We start from the raw sequence: 17,767 nt of genomic DNA, 5'->3' as shown, positions 1-17,767 counted from the left end.
ACATATTATGGATCCAAACCTAAAATATACTTATCCTTTATAGTACTTTTCCAAATGGAATCACTCCATCGAAGACTACTAGAAATGAACCATCAGCATTCAATTTGAACTTGATATAAATATCACTTTGAAATACTGCACACAATTTAATTACATTTTTCGATTCCTATGTCTGCGCTTAACTATTCTTGGTACCTTGTAACGGTAACCAGGCTCAACATACGTGTAGCAGATGAATGCTTTTTTCTTTCAAGTCGGTCTCTCTTGGAAAAAAAATTTTCTGTTCCTAGATAAAACAAAAATATTTGTTACATGATCTTACAGTTCATAATTTAAATAAACAGTTTTAATGGTAGAGCAAATAGAATGAATGGCATTCAAATCATACACCAGTTGTCGAGGATAAGTAACAAAGAATGGTACAAAACAGTTGGCCGACATTTTTTTTAACGGTTTGCCGACCTTTTTAGATTTTGAATAATATCCCGTTTGGTAATAATCGAATTCTTTTACAGCTATCGGAAAGTATTTGAACGGAAAGGAATACCAGTGCTATGGTATTTTGGTTGGATACGTCCTTTTCGTAACGTGGCTCGGCCCATCTTGGATGAGAGCCCGGAAGCCGTTCGATTTAAAAATACCCATGATCGTGTACAATTTTTTCATGTCAGCCTTCAATTTCGTTTCGATGACACAAGTGAGTATGACTTCAATGATTCTGTTTGATTTTTAGTGAATGTACAATTAATGCTTATAGGACATGTTCGTGTTCATAAGATGTATTCATGTTAGCGTTCACAGGATATGCTCATGTTAATGTCAAATAGTATGATAATGTTCATAGGACCTGACTGTTTTGATATTATTGGTCATAAACTAGATTCATGTTCATGTCCATAAGATAGATTCTTGTTAAACTAAATAGTATAGAAAATGTATATTAATATTAATATATAGAAATGTTCATAGAATATGTTTCCGTTAATGTAAATATTCATAGGATATATTCCTATTAATGTGGACATGATATATTATTGTTCATAGGAGTGAACATGATATATTATTGTTCAAATTTCCATATGTGGGTATTAATGTGAATAAGATATATTAATGTTCAATGGATATTATGGTAAGATAATACAAACACATCTTATTATATTTGCGTTAGTATTAAACAGATATAATTAATGTACGTAGTATAAGTTCGCTTTAATGATAATAGAATATCTTCTTTGCATTGATTGTAGCTTCATAAGACGATAGATTTACCAGGGCTCATTTATTCTATTTGACATTTCTTTATGATACAGGAATGACTCTAAAATAGAGACTTCTATCTACATGCAGAGTCTAGTTTAAACAAGATGCATATCCAATGCTTATAAATTATGAAGACTTATGGAATATATTCACGATCACTCCACACCAAGTTTGTAGAATTGTCACATTCCGCTTATTTCTTGCATATTAGTCCATCATTTAGGCTAGTAAATCAACAGAGCCAAGCCAGCTTCAATTCAAAACCTTGGATTCCCGCCTCTGTTATCATTTCCCTGCATTCATGAAATGTGCATTGTAATTGGTATTGTAGAAATGGAGTAACGGAAATTTCCATTAAATATTTTGGATGTACAACCACCCACACTTCACAAAGCTAATTTGTATCGATTTCATCACTAATGATCCGTTTTTGTTTCCTTTGGTTGTCAACTATTGGTTTTAAAGTAATGCATTTAACATCCAGAATAAAACTCGGATGTATTTTGCAACATACAAATATATCCACTGAATGTAAACTATCAGAATAAAATCCACTACTTCATCAATTTCCATTAAGAAAACACAGTTTTATCATTGCACGTGAGAGGAAAAAAGGAAAAAGTATTGCGACCATATGCGTGAAAACATACAGCGACACATTGGAAGATAAGAGAATATAACATTTGAGACACGATTATAATCTATTTAACATATTTAAGCATTTTTAAGACCTCCGCCTGCTTTAATCTTTTTTTTTTTTCATTTAAGCTTTACACATTGACAATAAATGAATGGGATATGAGATGTTACACCGGTTCTCCAGAAACCCTCCAAATAGTTCAGGTAAGAGTCTGAATTATTCCTTAATTCATTATAATCTTTCTCTGAAGCAATTTCCCTTTTTACTTTCTTGAATAGGAAATGCACAATATTGTGAGCTCCAAAAAATTCAAATTTGAGATTTTGACGAGTCTCCATGTTTCAGATCTTCTAGAGCCGATAGACCAATTTCTTATTATCATAATATTTATTCTTTTGTGTGTGAAATTGACAACTCAAACTCTCTTTGAACTTGAAGGATGAAATTTGAAAAATGTGTTTCACACCTAAGATGTAGAAACTTATCAAATTTTGAAAAAGCTCCGTTCAGAGGAAATCTGCCTGTCAGGATGACAGATTATAAACTGACGTTTTAACTACAAACTGAAGTAAGCTAGATCAACAATATTTCGAACAAATATTTAATATCTTAAATGTAAATGTATTGAATTTGAAATGAAATCTGTCGAGGGATTGTCTATCTATTTCATTAAGTATTTTACTGCTCATAAACGCGTTAATTCAAAAGCATAACAGCTTATGTAAGTGAAATTTGGTTCAGAGTTTTAGCATTTAAATTTCTGGTGTTTATCAGATTTTGTGCCTTCTTGATAAAAAAAAAATTGATCGGCTGATGGTCTGGGTTTTCACAAGAATCAAAAAACTATAACGTAAAAATGCGGTGAATTAATATATGCAATTTACTATGTAATCTTATTATATTAATTTGTAATTCTCTTATAGTCAAATTTTGGTTAAATAAAGGCATTCCAAAAATATAACATTATTTCCTAGTAATTATATATTAATTGCATTATAACGATAAATCGTTCTAAAAATTGCAAGCGATTAAAATCTTTATTAACCCATTAAACGCCAAAACTCAAAATCATTATTTGTTTTCGATGCAAACAATACAAGTTATTATTTTGACCACTTATAATAGTAATTTAATGTAAAAATAAGGAAATTGCACTTATCTTTAAAAATATAGGGTGCTGCGTTGGCGAACGTCAGCGGAAAAGAAGTACGAATGTTAATCGTTATCACCGAGCACTACGCCTTTTCTTCACGTTTTAAAAACTAGAAATTTTTGTGAGCTTATTAAAGGGTATGAAATAATCAAAAAACGTCTTTGAAAATTTTTATTTATTAAAAATTAACGAATAAATGTAGTTGACAAGCTTATTTTGTAAGAATAAGGTGATATAAATTTCAAGTATGATATGCTTCACTACAATTGTGGTGTAAAGCAATCCACAAAGATTTCAGCGATACTGAGGCAATACTTGCAACGTAGTCTTCTACTTCTGTAGACTTAACAATAAAATGTCCTTCGGATATTGGTTTTGTAAGGCTGAATTTGCTCGGACGTCCTGTGGCTGACCTTTTCTTATTTATCTAACTATCCAAGGGCGTCTGTAACAGATGAAGCACAACGTCTCGTCCAAAATCCAACAGTGACATTTTTCTTCCTTCTTCAGAAAATCTTGATATTCTCCAAGCATTTGTTAGTGCAACATCGATGGAATTTGAAAATATCGGCCACCACCATCTTTTGCCACGGACCCTAATTCTGTATTGAAACAAAATTGTCTCGCAAATCTACACCATCTATTTTCTGATTATATTGCTCAATGCAGTGAGGTTGGGCTACTAATATTTTCTTCTTCTGATTTTTAGAGTATAGAGAAACATTTTTTAGTGGTTCAATTTTTCCAAACGTTGAACCTATTGTCACAACAGAGTTGTCGTTCCACCGAACAACAAGTATATTTTTATTTTCTTCATATTGAAAAAAAAGATTGAAAATATCTGCTCTAGTTTTATCTTCCATGACTTGTTTCATACTATCAATTGAAGCGTTTTCTTCCTTTTTTGGCTGAGGCCTATCAATTGGTTCCTTTCTTGCCTATCGCAATTCTTCCTTTTTCTGTTATTTTTTGTTTTTATAGCAGAACTTTTGGGAGGATCTAACTTCTTTACATGAACTTCAACTTCCCCTTTAGTATCTCTAGGTAAAACTTCATTATTGTTATTTAAAATATTTTCCTTACCTTCATCTTCATCACTAGCATCTGCTGTTTCTGGAGGTACGAATACAATATCGTTCTCATCTGCATCTTCGTCATCGGAATTTTGTTCGAAAATTTTTTCCAAAACTTCTTCTAACGTAAGATATCTTGTTCTAAGCATTTTAAACCACACAGGATAGAAAAGTTGCTACCAATAAGACGCAAAGTACTGAAATGAAATCTTTCAAGAAGGATAACAGTTTACCCCCTCTCCGCTAACTTTGCGCGAACGCAACACCTGTTTTTACTTCCCCCCCCCCTTCACCACAGAAACACCTGATTTGTGGAATGTACTGACAAAGAGTGACCTTGACTAATGTATTTCACAACCAAACCCCAATTTGTTTTTAATTTTAATTTTTCTAAGAAAAACCGAGTTTGGAAATTTGAACAAAAAAAATGCTTAAAGTAAAACATCGATTATTAGGTGTAAAATAATTTTTTGAAGACAATTTTTTCACTGATTTGTTAGTAGTGCTATTCTTGAACATAAAACTGTTATTTATTCAAAAATTCGCTTAATCGTTATTTTTTTATATTTATTTATATTGGCCGTTGCGTCAACGCAACACCAGCGGTTAATGGGTTAAAATTATTGTTCGTAAATACAATGTTGGCATGCAGTAAAAATGCATGAATATATTCATTAGACGACAATATGCAAAAAAATTTAGTGATGACTACTCCTCGAATATAAATAAAACTCATTTCGTTAATTTAAAATACACGCAGTAGATCCTTGCCAAGCGCGATTATGCACAAACGCGTTGGTTGTATTTATTAAACCAGCTGGCTTTGACGACCACTTTGTTCGTCTAAATTATTGGCGTTTCAATGGATTAATATGGCGTATATTGGAGGGTTTTTTTTAAAATTTCACCAGTTATTTGATAAAATTACAAAAAATGAATTCAATTGAATTTCAGTTTACTGAAAAAAAATGTAGATTATTAGGAATAAAATGTAGATGAAATTTTACTACGGAGTTAATGGATGCGTTTGAATTTCACCATTACATTTACAAACACTGTTAGGCATACCGTAAGAAACTGAATTTAAAATATAATTAAACTTTATGCGAAAAATTGTAGGAAATGGAATTTTTCATTTATAAAAGATAATAGAATGATTTTTGAAAGAAAATAGAATAATTATTTTTTTCGTAAAATAATTGTTTTCAAAGATACGAACATCAATTTCTGTTGCATGTAATAGCGATTACCTATCTGTCGATGGTAAAGCATTTTGAGCTCTATTAAAATTACTGTTTGAAGTATGTTTCTCGATTTCAGCATATCTTCTTTCCTCTGACCGAACTGAATTTTGGCGAGACGGTGAAATTTCTTCAGAGCATTTCTAAAAATGCTTTTGCCGTTCAAAGTATTGAATTCAATGTATCTAAAAACTAAAATAAATAAAATAGTAAGCAGTTTGAAATTCATATGATAGTTTGTTTAAATTCGATCGTTGCCATTCGATAGAATGTAATTGGATATATATATATATATATATATATATATATATATATATATATATATATATATATATATATATATATATATATATATATATATTAAAATCAAGTTAATAGGAAAATCAAATAAACCAAATAAAAAAAGAATCCCACCTGAAGACATTTTCAAGTATCACACTCAGGCAGGGATTCAAAAAAAGGGATTTTTTCTGTGAGGGAAGGCAGACAAAAAGTCTTATAATGATTCCTCGTGACCCAAAAATCCCCTGAAATTAGGCCTAAGAGATATACCATTTTAACAAAAAGGACAATACAAAACAACAAATTAGAAGAAAATAACCACGAATAAGTAAAAATACAATAACAAAATAACAATAAACACTTAAAACACTTAAACCACTAAAGTAAAACAAAAAGGAAAGTGCATACCAGCAGCAAGCAAGGAATTTTTAAGATATCGCTTGTGATTCCTGTTTTTTAAAAACACAAAGCTAACGTATTAAAGGTAAATAATAATTGTAGTCCCTCAGTGCCATCCATTCAGTGATCTAATATGCAAGGAAAGTTCTATTTTTATTTTTGGTAAAGGATAAATCCCAAACCATACCTTGTTTAATTAAAAAGTTGACGTTACAGTAATTTTTCGGAAATTCATTTTTCATTAAATTTTTAATGAGTTTATTTGATACATCAGTATAGGAATTTTTGTTATTGCAAACCCTTTTGATCCTGTTAACTTGTGAAATAATTAGATTTTTGAAAATTTTAGAGTTTAGATTGGAATGATAATTACAAAGTTTTGTTATTTTAAAGTTGAATTCATTCCTTTTATCGTATATACCAACCATTGTTTTATCATTAGAAATTTCGATTTTTAAATCCAGAAAGGTAGCCTCAAGTTGATTTTTATTAGTTTTTGTTAGAATTAAATCTTTTGGGTAGCAATTGGTAACAATATTAGTATTGTCGAAGTTAATCAAAAGCAGGTCAACAATATACCTCCACCCGTTTATTGAATTATATTAAATTATTTTTTTTTCTCATAGTAATGTAGGAAAATATTAGCTATAGCACTTGAGAAAGCTGTTCCCATTGGAATGCCCTTTACTTGTTTATAAAAATTAATACCATAAAACACGTAATTTTCAGTAATATTAAAATTACATAATTCTAGTCAGTTATTTTTAGGAAAACATCTTCATTTAAATATTCTTCATATAAAAAGGTACAGACCTTTATTAATTTGTCATGAGGTAGATTGGTGTATAAATTTTCGAAACCATAAGTATTTATTTTATTAATGTTGTTATCTTTAAGAAAATCCAGTACTTATTTGTTACTAGAAATTATAAAATTGTCTTCATCTTTGATTTTGTCAAGGATAATTTTTAAATATTTAAATCTCTTAATTCTTAAATTCTTCTTCTAATTAATTCTTAAATATTTAAAGTTATATAGTAATTATAACTGCCAGTGCTACAAGTCACGAATCTGAATTTTAATGGTTTTTATGAAATTTAACTGTTGGGAATAAATAAGGATAGTTTAAAGAGTAAGTCTTAATTTGAGGGTTTTTTTTTTTTTTTTTTTTTTTTGCGAAAGCTAGCATTCTTTTATCTAATTCCTTTTTCCCGGTGTTCTTTAAAATATAAGTTTCATTAGAGTTATATTCATTAATTAAAAGTTCTTTATAATAATATTTACAAATTAAATAGAAATTATTTGCTGATTTATCTATTACTGTAATAACAAGTTTTTCTTTTAAATTTTTTATTTCGTTTTTTAATGTTTTGCTAAAATAAATCCCGCGTTCTTTAGATCTGTTAATATCAGTATTCATTTTTATTTTTATTTAATATAAAATTCTCACTTTCCATTCTCCGAAACCTTTCGCAGGCCAATGGTATTTTCTAGATAATTTAGCAACAAAAATTTCCAAATATTTACCAATAGAAATTAAAATTTTATTATCGTTTATTTGTTCTCTTAATCTAAATTTAGTTCCTCTTTCCTCTGGATTCAATAATTTTTAAATTACCTGTAATAATATGACCTTTCTCGACATCTATAAAATCTTTAAAGTTTTCTTTATTACAGTAACAATCTGTTTTATTTATTTTGAAAATAACTAACTGGCTAGAGATAAAATAACTGGCTAGACTTATGTAATTTTAATATTACTGAAAATTACGTTTTTAATGGAATCAATTTTTATAAACAAGTAAAGGGCATTCCAATGGGAACAACGTTATAAAGTGCTTTAGCTAATATTTTCCTACATTACTAAGAGAATAAAATAATTAAATATAATTTAATAAACGAGTGGAGGTATATTGATGACCTACTTTTGATTAACATAGACAATACCAATTGCTACCCAAAAATTTAATTCTAACAGAAACAAATAAAAATCAACTTGAGGCTACCTTTCTGGATTTAAAAATCAAAATTGCTAATGATAAAACAATAGTTGGTATCTACGATATAAGGGATGAATTCAACTTTAAAATTACAAAACTATGTAACTATCATTCGAATCTAAACTCTAAAATTTTCAAAAATCTAATTTTTTCACAAGCTAACAGGATCAAAAGGGTTTGCAATAACAAAAATTCCTATATTGATGCATCAAATAAACTCATTAAAAATGTAATTAAAATTGAATTTCCGAAAAATTACTGTAATGTCAACTTTCTTATTAAACAAGGTATGATGTGGGATTATTACTTTATGTAAAATAAAAATAGAACTGTCCTTGCATATTAGATGACTCAATAGATGGCGCTGGGAGACTACAATCATTATTTACCTTTAATACGTTAGCTTTGTGTTTTTAAAAAGCGGGAACCACAAGGAATTACAATCGATAGCTTAAAATTTTCTTGCCTGCTGTTGTTATGTGCTTTACTTTTTGTTTTCCTTTAGTGGTTTAAGTGCTTTAGTGTTTATTGTTATTTTGTTATTGTATTTTTACTTATTAGTGGTTATTTTCTTCTAATTTGTTGTTTTGTATTGTCCTTTCTGTTAAAATGGTTTATCTCTTAGGCCTAATTACAAGGGATTGTCGGGTCACGAGTAATCATTCTTAGACTTTTTGTCTGTGTTCCGTCACAGAAAAAAAAATCCCTTTTTTTGAATCCCTGCTTGAATGTGACAAATGAAAAAGTCTTCAGGCTGGATTCTTTTTTTATTTGGTTTATTTGATTTTCCTATTAACTTGATTTTAATACTTTTGTATCAATTCATCTGTGTTTTAGAAGTAGCTGCATTTGCTCTCTCTAAATACTATGAAGTTTTTCCTGTTCTTTTTTTGGTTTTAGTTTGAATAAGAAATTATTTTTAGTTGCGATTCCGAAACTATATCGTTTCGTTTTCATTTTCAAAATATTTCTTACTTTAGATTGGTTACTTATATATATATATATATATATATATATATATATATATATATATATATATATATATATATATATATATATATATATATATATATATATATATATATATATATATATATATATACAGGGTGTTGGAGAGCTGTTGGAAAATTAAAAAATTGATAAAAAATGATTTTTTTTTATTTGAAAACACATTCTTAAATGCTATTTTTCATGTAAGTAACATGCCGATTTCATGAACCAGATAGTCGTAAATTATTGAAAACGAAAAAATAGTTTAGAACCCTTATCTTCAAAAATATTAAAACTTTAAGAAAAATAAAAGCTTGAAAATATAAAGAATTTTATACTCTTTAATTTGATATAAGCCTGTGGTGTGAAAACTGAAGAGGTTTTAAAATATTCAAAAAAAAAAAAAAAACTAAAATGTTTGCCGGTTAACATCGCTGCAACATCGGCACCGATGTTTACAGAAGGTATTGCAAAATTCTACCAAAAAATTCTGTGAAGTGATAATAGGCAAAAAGGCGATAAGAATTTCCAAAGAAATAAATATAAAGTCGCAAAAGATGGTGGAAATTTATTTGGTGGAATACATATACAGCATACATTTGCAGCACAGACATTTTAATATAAGAAAGACTGTAGTATGAGAGGAGACGATGGGAAACTTTTATAAAAGTTACTCAATGCTTCGGCCGCGAAGGTCATTACACAACCGACACCGACGTTTAAAGGACCGCCGGACGCGCTCAAACATACCAACTGATCCTGCGATTTCTCCAACAGTGACGACGATCCGTGCTACGAGATCTTCCACTGTATCCAAAGGTGTCTGATAAACAAGAGATTTCATGAGGCCCAGAATAAGAAATCCAAGGGATTGGGGCCCGGGGAAAGTGGTGGCCAATCAACAGGTCGGAGATAAAATCTGAGAATAACATTCTTGCAGGAAAGAGTGCATCTTCCTGTGTGGCACCAAGCATCCAGCGTTCCGAATACCCAATTCAACTGCAACTGATCGCATGCTTGTCGATGGGGTATCGGCAAAATGCTTCAAATATCGTTTTTCTGTTTCAGATGTGCGCACACTGCGTTCTTACCCTGCTTTTGGATTCATTATTTTGATGGATAATGTCTCCAGTAACCGTCCATCAATATTTACCAAGATGCTGTGATGTGGACAACGCCTACTTGTATATTTCTCTTGATATATTCTTTGTGCTAGGCGTCCATCACCCTCCACTCGGCCATAAATTAAATGCATATCCAAATATTCGTCATTCGTGAAATTTGACACGTTGTTTATGAATGAAACTTATCGACTATCAATTTTGCAATACTCTTTAATGAATACAAACTGCTTTTATACGCATCGAATTATAAATTCTGCAATGCTTGCCACTTTTATATTCCCGTAACGCATGGAAAATTTACATACGAGAAAGCTTCTTCTTCTCGACTACTTTCTTCCAAATCCTCGCATTCATGGGGCCATTCTCTTCGCCAGGCTAATTGTCTCTTCCAATGTCTGTTTTTGCGAGTTTCAAAGAATAAACGTCTCCTGCGACCCAATTTTTTATGATAATTTTTCATCTCCTTAATGCCTACTACTATCACTTCTCTAAATTTACCTTTCGAATTTGGCAACACCCTCTGTAAACAACGGTGCTGATGTTATAGCAATGTTTCCCGGCAAACACTTTAGTATTTCCTGAATATCTTAAAACCTCCTCAGTTTTCACACTATAGACTTATATCAAATTAAAGAGTATAACATACTTCATATTTTCAAACTTATATTTTTCTTAAAGTTTAAATATTTTTGAAGATAAGGGTTCTAAACTACTTTTTCGTTTTCAATAATTTACGACCCCCTGGTTCATCAAATCGGCATGTTTCTTACATGAAAAGCAGCCTTTAAGAATGTGCTTTCACTTTTAAAAAATTCATATTTGAAAACTATTTGTTATTTTTTTAAATTATCTTGTAGAAAACGATTTAGTAGAGCCAAACCTTTTTCCATATCTAATTTACTGGCGCCATCTATTTTCTTGAAAGTGAAATACCTTTTATAATGTCAGCTATTTATATATATATATATATATATATATATATATATATATATATATAGAGAGAGAGAGAGAGAGAGAGAGAGAGAGAGATTGGTAGATGTGCAGACTGAGTTCTCATGTGTGTATTATATTATTTCGAGTATATTTAATAAACTATAAAACTCAATACTTATAGAAACAATATTCTGTCTCTCGATGTTTTAGTGTTCAAATATGAGCAGGAAAATGTGGAAATTATGATTAAATGTAAATTAGATCAACGTTTATATGGCGCAAATGTTTCTTCTTACAGTCCAAGGGAACAAAACAAAGCATTATTTTTCATTAATATAATTTTTTACATAAAAATTTTAACCAAAGCATTTTTATTTCAGGGTAAACTGTTTATACTATGGAATATAGTTCTTGAAAAATATTTAGCTTTATTTGATACGGTAAGTATTCATGTGTCTAAAATGATATTATCAATGATTCCAATGTTTTCTTCAGTTTGTCAAATAATTCTTCGGGTAATTCTTATTGCCATAATCTATAAAAGATTTTAGGAAGATACGCTGTTGGACTTGGAAACATGCCTTTTTAAAAGTAGGCAAACTGCAATCATATAAAAAATATTTTTGAGTAATTTTGAAATTTTTCAATTACAATCCCCGATTCATAATTTTTGAAATAATTCTGAACAATGAGGAATCCCCAGATAAAAGACAAATCATTTCAAAATAACTGAGGATATAAAAGAAAACGGTTTAGGGGCTATTTCAGTATATACAACAGTAGCATAAAGGTTCATCCATACATATTTCTCCTTTTTTGAAATCTTTTTTTAATTTAAATTCATTTATAACTTTAAATTCCAGTTTATTCAGTCGTATGCTGTAACTTTACTCTAATGAAAAATATATTTTTGAAGTTCTCCTTTGGAAGCGACAAAACATGACTAAAGAAGAATTTGAAATAAAATATTTTTATTTGTGAAGGTATCCGAACAAGTTCGGAACAACGTTTTAGAAACACATGGTGTAGACATACTTTAACAATATTTCTGGGTTTAAGACTATTCATGATTAGCAATAAAATGTCAAAATTTGAAATAAAAATTAATAATTTTTGAAAATTGATATTTATTAGCAGAAATTTAAGCGAAATCTTAAAAAAAAAAATTCAAAGTAGCTACAACGAAAATTGTTACTCTCATTTGAAAAAAACTTACGCCAAAATAAACTACGTAGTTTTCTCTAGGGAATGAACTACAAGCTTATGGTTATAATAATAAACTAAAAAATTTAGAACCTGTCGAAAATTTATGACATTTTTAGTAAATTTATGACGTTATTATTCAAACAATAGACTGTAAATTTAAAAAAAAATATTCACTCAATCTAAATTCTTTTAGTTCATTCCCTGGAAAATAGTACAAAGAAAAAAATCCACCAAATTTCATAGTAATATGTTTGTTATATTTTGAGTTATTTGACTTGAAGTGAGCAAAAAATAAGTAAAAATCGATTTTGAGAAAATCCATTTAAAGTATATAGTAAAAGGTTTTAATAATAAATTATGAATTTACATACTTAAAATTCACCATATGTATAGATTATACCTTTTTCCTCCTCAACGTTTAATAATTTTCCTTTTCTTAATCTTTTTTTTCTGGCAATTTTTCATTTGGCAGTGAATGTCGCCTAGATTCATTTATTCTGTTTTTGTCAAACTGAGCAAATGCTCTAACTGCTTTTGCATTAGGATACACTCTAATAACCTTAAGGATATTCAGTAATCCTATAAAACCTTCTTTAAAATGTATTACAGAGATAAATGCCCCTAATCTGATGGTTCGGAGCTCAACAGAAACTTTAGGTACAAATTTCCACAAAACACCGTAGAAATTCTCATTGCGATTTTACGGTTTTTCGTGCAAACACTTCTTTTACATTTTTTATCACACAGTTTCATGCATTATAGTTTTATGACATTCAAAATATTTTGTGGGAGTCCCTTTGACTTGTCGCTGTAATCTAATTTATTACATGCAGCTCTTTGAAATTTGCACCAATGCACCAACTGTTGGGCCCAGTTGGGCATTGACCATGCATAGGCTGCTTTTCATTTGAGCAGCGACGAAAAAAGGACGCAATGACTGCGCTTTGCATTTGTTGCAAATTGTTTACATTACTACGAATTGCAATTCCGTTATAATTTTGCGATTTGTCAGTAAAAACATCAGTAATTCTGCTTTCCACACAATTTCCAAAAGTGGCATTAGTTTAATTACTTCATTAAAAGTTTACTAAAATTATATTTAAAACTAAATTTCTGTTTATACAAATTTTTAACAGGTTTTCAGCCTTTGAAATCGGTTATTCCGGTTGTTTAAATGCCAAGTTCCGGTTTACCGATTATTACGAAAATATTAATATCTTGACTTCTAATTAAGGTAGAGATAAAAGTAAACCCGTTTGGGATAGCTCCAAGATTAGTATATCCAATAAAAGGATTTTTAAGAAATGCCAGTTTTAGTGAAAATAGGCCTTTTTAACGAGTTCGGATAGCTTAACAACAAAAATTAAATAATAAATAATTAAATAGTATTAACGAAACATATTGTTTAAAATAATAAAAAATTCTAAATAAACTTAACAATTAACATCAATAAAAGAAATTTAAATCAAAACATTTTAGGAGCAGCTAAGGAATATTAGGACAGGTAGTGATTGCCTAAAATATTTCCTTTTTATAACTGAAATATTAATGAAATAATAGTATTGATTTACATTCGGCAATATTATGTCATTTGTTATTCAAATTTCGATAAAAGAAAAATCATTTTTAAAAGCTTCTGTTTATACCTAATCTCCTTTCACCGGAATGAGTGTTGAATAAAATTAATTATACTACTAAGGTTTTGTTTCATTTTTAAAAATCCATTTTACCAACGTTAAGTAACACAGAAGGACCTTCTTTGGTGTACTATTTTATGTTCAACGCAATATAATTACACATATTTTTACAAAATTTGGCTTCTGCGCTTTTTATATTAATTATAAACCCCAAGAATCATTTCTACGTTTACAATCGACTCATATTTGCTTCCAACGAAACAGCTTGTAATATAAGCTGAGTAGAATCTATTAAATGCAAGAATTTGTCCTCTTACCAATACATTCTTTCCTTTATACATTTAATATATATAATATGTAATATATACAATGCTGCAAGAAATATTTGTTCTCTAAATCACATCTGTGTACTCAAGAGAGATGCAGGAATAATTAAATCCATTGTTTAATGTTCCATTTTTGTGAAACTCAGATGTGCAAAATGAGATATTCGGAAAGTGCCTTTTAAAAAATTTGCAATTATTCTATTGAATAATTTATTTTATTTCTATATAATTTTAATTTACCACTTTTCAGATTTTCTTTGTGCTACGCAAGAAGCAAAATCAGATATCATTTCTTCATGTTTACCATCACATTGTCGCTTGTTTACTAGTTACCTGGATTGGGGCAGCACCTGACCTAAGTACTTCATTACGTCTTTTAATTTTCTTTTATCAACTTATTTTTCAGATTTTTTACTTGATACCCAGAGTTCTATATGTAGTATTCTTACTTTGTACTTTCATGATGAAACCGCAAGTGTTTCATAGTTCCACTTTTACTTTTACTAACAAGTCAATACTTATTCCAAAACTCAAAAGTTTACAACATGGCAACTTTCGTGTAATAAGAAGGATAATATAATTCTATATATTATCTCTTTGGTCTGAAAACAACTAGAGAGTTCTTCCGTATACAACAGTTTAATTTCACATTAAAGATAAGGACGGTGCTTAAATCAATGGAGAGAAAAAATGACTGGAGCATAGTGCGGCCATAGAAACAGAATACAAACTATTGACACGCAGCTATGCACAAAAAGACAAACTCAATGGCAACAGAATAAAACTGGTTGTCAGGTACAATAGTATAATAAATAATAACAAAACACAGAAGGACAAAAGCAAGATAAAATGAAAGAAAATATTATTAAAATATTATTATGTATTATCGTAATATTGTTTTTATAATATCGTTCCAATTTCAATTTAGGAAACAGCAATGTTTAAAAATGAGCGAAATTAAAAAACCTTTAAATTTCTTTAAAAATTCTTTTTAATTTTGACATTAAACATTAGGTTAAGAGCATTAAAATTTCAAATAGATGCCAAAAGCACACTTTAAGGGGGTCCGGGGCACATAAATCGTCAAATTTTCGAAATTTTTTTTTAGCTGAAAAAATCCTGCATGCGTTTCTGCCTAAAATAACATTAAAATCATGTTTCTATCTTAATTAGAACGGGAGATATCATAATTTTTGTTGACCACTGCTTTGAAATTCCAACTGTCAAAAAGGCGTTGCCATGGCAACTTCATCTCTTTAAATGTAAACAAACATTTCCTGGCGTTGTTTTAGCGTAATTTTTGATTTTTTGGAAATAAATTTTTAAAGAATTTATTTTAAATCCTAGATTTAGTTTGTATACAACTCAACTCCTTCAATAATGAAATGAAACGAAGAGATTCAGTGTTTATTTGAACCTCTGTGTTTACATTTCATGAGACAACGTGCTTTTTAGTTCCCTGCTCTAAAGTTTGTTTTCTTCTAATTTTTTCTGAAAGTTTACGCAGTTATTTGGTTTCATAAGCTGTTAAAATGGGTAGAAAAAGGAAATCTCAACTTTTGCGGTCTGAAATCATGAAAAAAAATCGAAAACAAAACTTGGATTGTGATACTTTGGTAGCTGCTGAAAGCAAAGTTGTTAAACGTTTGGATGAGCGAAACATAATTTCTCCAGTGAAGAAAAACTTGCCTGAAGAAGTAAATGAAAATTACATCATTTTAAAACAGTCTGTATTGCATGATATTTTATTAAGTTGTTGTTGTATCTGTTGCAAACAGAATACATTAGAACTTCACATTGGCAAACAGTTTGGTTTGGCCCAAGATATAAATGTAACTTGCAAGAACTGTTTTTTTAAATTTTCAAAGAACTCTTCTACGAATGTGATTGAAAATAAGAAAAGCTCATACGATATTAATCGAAGAACAGTGGTTGCTATGACTGAACTGGGAAAAGGACATGCAGGACTTGAAAAATTTTCTTGTATAATGAACTTGCCTTGCATGGATTCTAAATCTTTCACTAGACATTTAAAATCTTTTCATTCTTCTACTCTAGAAAACTTTCAAGAACAAAAGAAGGCCACTTTAAAAACAGTTAAAGAAGTTCATGGCCTTCTATCCAAATCTTCATCTAATATTTTGGATATAGCTGTAAGCTATGATGCTACTTGGCATAAAAGAGGTCACACGTCAAATTACGCTGTGGGGTGTGTGATCGACGTGCTGACCGGATATGTAATTGATCACCAGGTTTCATCGAAAGTTTGTAATCACTTATTCAAACGAAGAAAGCTTTAGGTAAAGATTCACCGGAATTCGCTGTGTGGCAAAAAGGTCATGCTCCATCTTGTGATGTTAATTACGTTGGATCTTCTGGAGGAATGGAGGTAAATATGGCTTTGAAATTATGGAAGAATTCCGAAAAACTAGGATTTCGATACGTGGAACTGGTTGGAGATGGAGACACTAAAACATTCCTCGAGCTAAAAGCTTCAAATGTTTATGGTAAGGAAGTCTCGATACAAAAAATAGAATGCATAAATCATGTTGGGAAAAGGATGGGGACTGCTTTGAGAAATTTAGTAGATGCTGAAAAGAAAAGAGGATTTACACTCGGTGGAAAGAAATATGGCAGTCTAAGTGACGCAACAATAAAAAAAATTACCAGGTATTACCGTAATTCAATTATAAGAAATAAAAACAACGTTAAAGCTATGAAAAGGGATATTTATGCCATTCTTCAACACTGCAGCTCTACAGACTCAAAACCAAAACATACGACTTGCAATGCTGGAAAAGAATCTTGGTGTTTTTATCAACGAGCCATTGCTTCAAATCAAAAACCTGCTGCACATAAAAAAGCTTTAAAAACCCCGTTGCGTGAAAATATAATTGTGAAAATGATGCCTATTTTTCAAAGACTGGCCTTGGATAGTCTTTTAGAGCGTTGTTCAAAAGGGGAAACTCAAAACAGAAATGAGTCTCTGCACAACATGATTTGGACCCGTTGTCCCAAAAATATGAACGGTTCAAAAGTTAGAGTTGACATTGCTGCGGCTAGAGGAATAACAGATTTTAATAAGGGAATCAAACCCTCAACTTTAAGTATGTTCAACTCTGATTTCCTTTCCCCATGCCAATCGTCTCTCAGTATGTTAAAGAAAGTGCAAACGCGACATCTCCGAAAGGCATTATTTAAGTCGACCGAGACTTTTAAGTTATATCGGAAAACGGTTGAACTTGCAAAAATTAAATTAAACCAAACACTTGTGAGGAAGGGAGGTGTCTCTTATGCATCTGGAAACTTTTAAAGGTATTTAAATAGTTTTAATTCTTATAAATTTTATTTTAAAACTTTAAACGCATTTTTAACCATGTTGCTTTTTTTCATTATTTGTTGTGATCAAATTGATATAAGTCCAGATCATATAAAGATAGAGGTCTGAAATTTGAAACACATACTTTTCAAACTGTTTACTTTAATTTTGATTCAGCAAATTT

At 29.9% G+C, this 17,767-nt stretch overlaps 1 protein-coding gene across 1 annotated transcript in view; it reads left to right on the top strand.

Annotated features, from left to right (window-relative positions):
• The window catches only part of LOC129961940 (elongation of very long chain fatty acids protein 4-like), a 40,788-nt gene that overhangs the window by 14,526 nt on the left and 8,495 nt on the right, over positions 1-17,767 (top strand). The window contains exons 3-6 of the mRNA XM_056075584.1: positions 516-697; positions 2,029-2,103; positions 11,476-11,535; positions 14,515-14,623. Coding sequence (XP_055931559.1) covers positions 516-697; positions 2,029-2,103; positions 11,476-11,535; positions 14,515-14,623 — 426 coding nt within the window. The remainder of the gene's footprint in view (positions 1-515; positions 698-2,028; positions 2,104-11,475; positions 11,536-14,514; positions 14,624-17,767) is intronic.

The sequence above is a fragment of the Argiope bruennichi genome, chromosome 2 (genome assembly GCF_947563725.1).
Source record: "Argiope bruennichi chromosome 2, qqArgBrue1.1, whole genome shotgun sequence".
In the NCBI taxonomy this organism is placed as follows: domain Eukaryota; kingdom Metazoa; phylum Arthropoda; class Arachnida; order Araneae; family Araneidae; genus Argiope; species Argiope bruennichi.
Note: the sequence above shows the minus strand (reverse complement) of the source record. Positions and strands in the feature narration are given on the sequence as shown.